At 38.7% G+C, this 9,021-nt stretch overlaps 1 protein-coding gene across 1 annotated transcript; it reads right to left on the reverse strand.

Moving 5' to 3' along the window:
* Positions 1-260: 260 nt before the first annotated feature.
* On the reverse strand, positions 261-1,468 carry LOC143566433 (uncharacterized). The gene is made up of 3 exons (XM_077053141.1): positions 1,073-1,468; positions 655-764; positions 261-504 (listed from the first exon to the last, which is right to left on the reverse strand). Exons 1-3 carry the CDS (start codon positions 1,466-1,468, stop codon positions 261-263), a joined length of 750 nt encoding a protein of 249 aa, XP_076909256.1.
* Positions 1,469-9,021: the final 7,553 nt, after the last annotated feature.

The raw sequence follows: 9,021 nt of genomic DNA on the forward strand, positions 1-9,021 counted from the left end.
AAGTTCAGCATTTGTTAACAATCCCTATGTGAAATTAACTATTGTTGATTAAGCTTTTGCATGAACAATATCAAATCAAATTCAATCCAGTCTCAATCTTTAATCAAATTCAATCATTAGTCATTCTAATATCAACCAGCTAGGTCGTCTCCGAAAATACAAAAATAACCAAGGACCAGGACATAAAAAACAAAATGCCATAAAATACAAAACATAAGTTTTTTAGTCAAATGATCTAACTAAAGTACTTAAATGAATCGTTATGCTCTTTTGGCATTTTTGTAACCAAAACACTCGATTAACTCTTTGTAATCCATGGTCTCTAAAACATCGTTTTCAATAGCAATAATTGCCAATCCATTAAGTCTTTCTTGAGACATTGATGATCGTAAATACGCCTTTAACAACTTCAACAATGAAAAACTTCGTTCTGCCGATGCCACTGTTACCGGAATAGTCAACAACACTCTATATGCAACTAATGCATTAGGGGTAAGAATCCACCTGTTTCATATTGTTTAAAGTGTCAACAGAATTTAAAAATTTGACAAGGGAAAAAATAATAAAATAATGCATTAGTATAAACAGACATGTTTCAGATTGTTTAAAACATCTAAAGGAGTTCTAACATCACTAGGTAAAAAGGTCTCAAACAACTTCAACTCTCCATAAAGTTCTTCAGCATCAATATCAGATTCTTCACCATTCTTTAATGCATCTTGAAGAGAATAACAACATGGTTTAAGATCTTTTTCTCCAAGTTCCTTCAAGTTTTTAGGAAACAAAAAACCAAATAGTTTCTCGTATTGTTGGTATTGTTTAAATCTTTTTTCAAGGGGTGAAATCGCTTTATCAACAATACATAAAAAGTAATAGACTCTAAAATCCTCCTCCACTGAAATAAAACATCTTCTGCATTTAAAGTTTCAAATTGTTTTTTCCTTCGAATCGGACGCATTTGATTGAATATTGGATCAACACCCAATTCAATTGCAATTTATTTAGCTTCATTGATCGCCTTAGACAACCCCACTTCTCGATATTTCATGAAGTAATTAATCAACTTCTTCACTTGATCAATAGCATCATCAATTATCATATCCTTGGATTGCAACTTTTGACTCACCACATTCACGTTTGATAATACTTCATACCAAATGCTGATTGATACTATAAATTCAAAATCACTAAATTTATTCCTTAATGAATTAGCGTCGCTTGTTGTCTTAGGATCACCCTCGGTATCCCTAACCTCAAGCAAAGCTTCTCTTACAGCCGATAGTTGAAATCTAATAGGTTTCACACTCTTAACCCGACTTTCCCAACGAGTCGTAGACAAAGGCTTAACAGTCAAACCTTTAACACTGTCTTTTAAAATTTGCCACCTCTTTGTAGAATTGGAAAAGACATCGTAAATCCGTTGTATGGTTCCAAAAAAATATTCAGCTTTAGTACACGTGGTAGCCATGTCACATAATACTAGATTAGGACTATGACAACCACATGCGGTATAAAAATCTCTAGGATTTATATCTAGGAATCTCCTTTGAACCCCTTGATGTTTGTTTGATCTCCCCGTATACATCAATCAATAACAATACACACAGATCTCAGATCTGTATATAAGATTAATACGAGTAAGGATCTAGCTCATAATTAACATCGATTCAGTGTTGTATGTATGTGTTTATATTATCATTAAGTTATCAATATTGTTTGTATAGTATTAGGTGAAGCTTTTGAGAGATCTAGGCTCTGAAAAGTTAACATTAAAAAGCTTACATTAAAGTGAACAGTAGTTCACTATATATAGAAGGCGATCTGGTTCGCTAACATTCCCTAGCGAACCAGCTTCCCCTTCGTTACATAACTTAACTTAACGAACCACCCCCTGATTCGTTAACATCCCCTAATGAATCAGGAGGGGATACATTATAATGTCTTAGTTCCCTAACATCCCTAGCGAACTAGACTTCTCCTTAACGAACTAGTCTTAGTTCGCTAACATTCCTAGCGAACTAGACTTAAACTTAACGAACTAGTTCAAAATAAACATTAAATATTACATTAATCATCAAATATACATTAACGATAAATACAAAGACTCTAGACGCAAAACCGTGCACTAACAGACACCCCCTCGTCTTGAGCTCTTTGTCTTTAACTTATTTGAAGCGCTTGGACTGCCAGTCTCTGCAACTATGAATTCCATGTTCGTGACACACACGAACGACTCGTTGGAATTGCATAGCCAGGTCGTAATCTTCTTGGCGTTCAAACAAAATCTGCTTCCTGTATAGCACGTCGTTGTCTGTCTCTGATAAATTAACCAACCACATCGGGTCGATTATCTTGATGAGCTCGGTCTGCAGTCCTCGACCACGAACAATAACGGCCTCGCCAGTACGATTGTCATAGTACCAACGGTTGAAAGACAGATAAATATCTTGAGGCATTGTCTTCACAGGAACCCTTTTCATTGTCTTTGGCGGCTTCACTTTCAAGACAAGTTTCTTCCAGCCGGTCCTTGGATCAATCTCATCAGTGCGCTTACGTCTTGGGACCTGGGGCTTGAAGAATTTGAAGCCATGATTGACCTCGAACAGTAAGTGTTGATGAAACCACTCAGCCGTTCGGTGACCCCCACGATTGATAAATGGACGTCTCGCGAGGGTACGTACATCCCAACGCGGTAGAGTAAAAAAATCCATTATCCTCTCGTAATACTGGACACCCTTTTCCCACTTGACTATACATACCTTAAGGTCTGAATCATAGAGCCAGGAGACAATATCACCATGTACCTTAGAGACAGTCTTGAAGGTAGTCACCTGATTAGCTTCAATCCAAGCAGCAGCAGCATCTTTTCTTTCCTGATCTACATACCGATAAGCACTGATGATCTTTCCCACTTTCTGACGTTTGAACCATCTTTCTATGTCATCATCAGTCACTTCTTTGAGTGAGGGAACAGTTCGCTGCACAATCTTCTCCAGTTCATCCTCAGTCTCTTTAATTACATCTTCATGAAATACCGGAGCACCTTGATCAACGTTTGCTTGTTGATACAAGTCCGGGTACTCTTCAGCTGTCACATCCTCCATCTCAATCTCCTCGTTCTCATAAATAAAATCCGTATCCATAAATAACGGATCAACTTCCATTTCATCCTCATTGATCACTTCGACATCGGGGTCAGTCTCTAAAGCAGTCAACTGATCGTCATTTAACCCAAGCAGAATAGAAATCTGCTCCGGTGTCAAAGATCTAACAGTAAACTCACCAACCTTTATCTCATCTCTGTTCACCACACTTCTAACCACTCCTGATCCATCAATAAATATCACCGTGTTAGCCTCAATCATTTCAATTGGCTTGGCAGCTGTTGGATCTTGATAGGTAAATATATGCTTGCTCGACTCATCAGCACCACTAACACCAGCACCAGAGGATGAACCATGCGATTGTTTAGGCTCACCTCCTGCATCAGATTCGTCAGGATCATCATCGTCATTTTTGAGTTTCTTGAGGGCATCTTATTTGCAAGTTAATTGTAAAATCAACTCATCTTGTTCCTTTAATTTCACCCCCTGAGACTCAACAATCGCACGCAACGACTTAGTCTCCTTCTGACAGAACGAAATATAACTCATCATTTTTCGTTGATTCTCCATGAGTCGTTCTTGAGTTTGTCGATCGGCTGCCATTTGATTTTCATATAAGTGTAGCAGATTTAGCAGCATTTCAGTTTGCAAGTTGTATACGGATGGATGAACAGGTTGAACAGGTCTTTGAGGTCGAGTAATCCTCATAAAAGAGACATCACTCGGCGGAGGTGGAGGAAGAGTAGTTGTTGGCAGAGGAGGAGGTCTCATTGATGTGGTGGAAGATACTGTAGAAAACACAGCAGGAGGCCTCGGTATCTCGGTCAACGCCATTTGAGGAATAAGACCGAGCCTCTCATGTGACACCATCGTTGTTGTCAAGGTGAGCGTCGGAGTGCTAGTAGTTAGCGGCACCGCCGAGCTTTGAGTAGTTGATTGACGTGTTGGTGGTGTTTCAATAATTACCCCAGCCCCAGCAGACACACGGGGCTTCTTCGATGGTTCACCAATAGCTACAGCTTTGCCCTTTCGTTTTCGTTCTAGCTGAGCTTTCATGGTGGCAGCTAGCGCAGCATCGACTGCATCTTGTTGTTCTTTAAGAGCTTTTTCACCAGCTCCACCATTACCATTACCATCATCATTGTTACCATCATCATTTCCACCATCATTATTCCCACCTTCTCCCCCTTCACGCTCGGAATCCGAATCATCATGGATCCAGCGCTCATTAGGAGGACATACGTAATCCGGATTGATTACATGACCAATCATCCGTTTGTCCTGTGGCTTGTCTTTTCTATATATTAACATACGATGCACCGTTTCAGCTTTCATATGTTCCATATCAAGAACATCGTTCACCAACGATCGATCAATAACCAAATTCGGTTAAAACGTTAAAACGTGTTTTAGGATAATTATCCTAATTTTAGGATCTCAGCAAGGGTTTTCAATCCATTTAAGCCAAGCAAGAAGTTAAAACGTGTTTTATCAAACGCTTTGGTAAATAGATCGGCTTTTTGAAAATCAGTGTGCACTTTCTCAAGATCGATTAATTTCTTTTCATAGCAATCCCGTATAAAATGATATCGAATTTCGATATGTTTCATTTTAGAATGTTGTACGGGATTCTTGGTGATACAAATAGCAGCAGAATTATCAATCAAGATGGGAGTAGTAAGAAACTTCAAACCGTAGTCTCGAAGATGTTGTTGTATCCACAAAACCTGGGAACAACTCGAGGCTGCAACATATTCAGCTTCAGCGGTTGAAGTGGAGACCGTTGTCTGCTTCTTACACTGCCAGGAAACAAGTCGGTTTCCTAAAAATTGACATCCCGCAGTCGTTGATTTGAAGTTGATCTTGCATCCTCCGTAATCTGAGTCGGAGTAGGCAGTAAGAATGAACATATCATCCTTGGGGTACCACAACCCGATGTCTGAATTCCCCTCAAATACTGAAGAATTCTCTTGACTGCAGCTAGGTGAGTCACTCGTGGGCTTGCTTAATACCTAGCACAAAGACAAACAGCGAACATAATATCAGGGCGAGAAGCCGTTAAATATATTAGAGAACCAATCATAGAACGATAAAGGGTTGGATAAACGAAATCCTCCAATTCATCCGGTGATAAATTGTGACCCACCGGAAGAGGAGTTGAAGGGATTTTGTTGGCAGAAATCTTGAATCGGCTCAAGACATCATTCACATACTTAGTCTGATGAATAAAAATTCCGTGAGCAGACTGGTGAACCTGCAACCCTAAAAAGAAATTCATCTCTCCCATCGAACTCATCTCAAACTTTGTTAGCATGGACTTCTCGAACTCCTTACACAATGTGTCATTTGTAGACCCAAAAATAATGTCGTCAACATAAATCTGGACTAGAAGAATATCATCACCAACAGTTTTATGAAATAAAGTGCAGTCAACAGTTCCTCGTTTGAAGCCATTATCAGTCAGATGGTCGGCGAGCGTGCCATACCAAGCTCTCGGGGCTTGATGTAGACCATACAGAGCTTTGTTTAAACGGTAAACACGGTCTGGATAATCAGGATCTTCAAAACCAGGTGGTTGTTGGACAAACACTTCCTTGTGTAATTCACCATTGAGAAAAGCACTCTTAACATCCATTTGATAAACCTTGATATTATTATAAGCTGCATAAGCCAGAAAGATTCGAATCGACTCTAATCTTGCAACTGGAGCATATACCTCTGTGTAATCAATACCCTCTTGCTGATAAAAACCTTGCACCACTAAACGTGCTTTGTTTCTGACAATCACCCCTCGATCGTCCTTCTTACACTTAAATACCCACTTAGTCGGAATGGCTTTCTTAACTCTAGCAGGTTTGTCTATTAAATCCCAAACACCCAATCGTGCAAACTGCTGTATTTCCTCTTGCATAGTTTCTACCCAAGAAGGATCTTCAAGTTCCTTACGAGCAGTCGTTGGCTCAACTTGAGATAGAAAGCAATTGAACTTAGCAAGATTCACAATTCCCGAAGAATGTAAGTTAGTGTAACCACACAATATGTTATTATCACTTGATGAAGCAACTTGATGACGTGTACGAACACCCACATCAAGTTCTCCGATGATGTTCTCCTGTGGATGATATCCATGAATCCGAAGAGTGGGATTCTCAGGAACAACAACATTATTAAATAAGTTAGTGTAATGTTCACCCAACTCGGGAGATGAAACGTTATCACAGTCAAGATCAATAACTTGAATTTCAGCTTGATCATCATCAGAAGAAGTATAAACAGTATCAATAGCAACTGGAGATTCTTTAGTTGGAGCATCTGGTTGAGCTTCAACTGTATTAGAGCTTGAAGAACCTGGAATGTTCAATTGTTCTTTAAAGTAAGCTCTAACCAGATCTTCATCGATATGATCAGCGAAGGAGTAAAAGAATTGATCAACGTTTGTGTGTTGAAACAAGTCCGGATACTCTTCAGCAGTGACAAATTCCATCTCAATATCCTCGTCTTCAAAAATAAAATCCGTATTCATTTGAATAGATGGATCCTCTGATATACCTTCCTCATTCATCACCTCAATGTCTGGCTCAGTCTCTAACACAGTCAACTGTTCGTCATTCAACCCAAGCAGTATGAAAATTTGCTCCCGTGTCAGAGACCTATCAACAAACTCACCAACCTCTATCTCATCCCTGTTCATCACACTTCTAACCATCCCCGATCCATCCACAAATATCACAGTGTTAGCATCAATCATTTCAATTGGCTTGGTGGTAGTTGGATCCTGATACACAACAATCTGTTTACCCGAGTCCTCACCGCCACTTGTACCAGCACCGGAAGATGAGCCGTGCGTTTATTTAGGCTCACCTCCTGCACCAGATTCATCAGGATCGTCATCCTTGATCATGAGTTTCTTTAAGGCATCCTCTTTGCAAGTCAACTGCAAGAGTATATCCTCTTGTTCCTTCATCTTCACCCCCTGAGACTCAACAATCGCACGTAGGCTTTACCTTTAACTTGTCAAATTCCAACTTCTTGTTCAGGGCAGGAAGATCTTTTCCGGTTCTTTGCATGAATCTTTTCACCTTACGAACAATCATTGCCATGTTCCATTTTAAATCCATGATTTCTAAGTCATCTGGATCAATCTGATCATAGTCTTCATCGCTCAGATCACTAGTGGAAATTTTTCTACTCACTAGATTTTCGTAACAAGTCATGAAAGCTGATAAGAAGGCAAAATTTTGTTCAGCTTCTTTCATGTTGACGTTTGGAGGTGTTGAGTATTGATTTGTCGAAGACGAACTTCCTGAACCAGCAGAATCATTTGGTGATCCAGAGTTACCAGCAGTATAAAAACATGCTCTAGGATCACTATAAATAGTTGTTTCATTTTCTCTTGCATTCTTTGTCAGAAAAGCAGTGATCGGTGAAATTGTTGAGCTTAGAGGCATACTACCACCATAGAAAGCAGGATCTTGACTTTCCTTGGATAACTTTTGACACTTGAAATCATACTCACGAGCTTCAATCTTTTGTAAAAACTCACTTGCAGTCAAGTCTTCATTGAAATATGTGTTTTCTTTTAATACCATCAGAAAAGTGGAGTACGAACTTGGTAATGCACTCTTAATAGTATCAATCTTGTCAATCTCAGAAATTTCCAACTTCATTTTATCCATTTCAGCAATCAAGTGATTGAATCTCGTTGTCATCTCTTCAACCGTTTCACCTTTGAGTAAATTAAAGTTTCTGAATTGAAATTTAAGCATCACCTTTTTGCTTTCAGCTGTGTTTCCCATACTTCTCATTCGGATATGTTGAAACAAAGAGGCATAGATTTTAATACTACCCACTTGATGAAATATATTTTCAGGTAAAGCCATGGTTAGAGTAGAATATGCTTTTGTCTCTATCTCTAGTGCCTTCTTCTCTTCTTGTGAGTATTGAGATATAGCTTTAGGTCTGAATCCGATAGTCTAATCTCCAATCATAGGAACAGTATAAACTTCATCTAAACAATATGAGCAGTCAGGATGAACTGATCCTAGATGAGCACGAAACCGAGGTTCCCATTTGGCAAAGTCACTGAACTTCATCAATCTTGGACATTTCGAATGTGAACCTATCTCGATATCAAGTTGCAACATTTGTTGCATCAACATGTTTTGAGAAGCTAATGCATACATACCGGCCATTTTTGACAAGTTTCAAAAATTCTAGGGTGTAACGAATCAAACAATGAATAAGATTAACGAATGGTAAATGTAACGAACTATAAACAGTTGTAGCGAACAGTGAACAGTATATTAACGAATCAAATCTTAACGAAGCTAAGATTGATCAGATAGCGAATCAAGATTGAGTTTAACGAATCAATCCAACGAATTAAAAAGTCAACGAATCAGATTTAACAATAAGTCAAACTAACGAATTGGCTAACGAATTAGATTAGCGAATTGATAAGAGGAATCTTCACGAATTAAAAAGTATTCAGTAACGAAACACTAAGAAAGACTTAACGAAACAGATAACGAACCAGCTATAGTTGATAAAGAATCAACTATAGCGAATCAGGTTGTTACAACGGTTTGTAACAAACTCTGACACCTTATGCCACGTGGCAAAGGTTGTTATGACCCAAATCTCAAGGTAGACACGTGTCACACGAATCTGTTGAACACGAATCAGATGTTGATGCGAACTGGTTAACGAACTACTTGAAATTTATAACGAATCGACTAAATTAATGAACGAATCAAAGTGAACGAGATAACGAATCAACATAAAGATGATAACGAATCATGTTCATCTTCAAATCTTCAAAGAAGATCTCCAGATTTTCTGGAAATGAAGAACACGAATCCCAGAAACTAAAAATCCGTAATACAATCTCAATTCTTAACCAAAACGCACAAATAAC

Source organism: Bidens hawaiensis, unplaced genomic scaffold (genome assembly GCF_021521415.1).
Source record: "Bidens hawaiensis isolate Kalapana, Puna unplaced genomic scaffold, B.hawaiensis_p1.1 tig00022888_1, whole genome shotgun sequence".
Taxonomy (NCBI): domain Eukaryota; kingdom Viridiplantae; phylum Streptophyta; class Magnoliopsida; order Asterales; family Asteraceae; genus Bidens; species Bidens hawaiensis.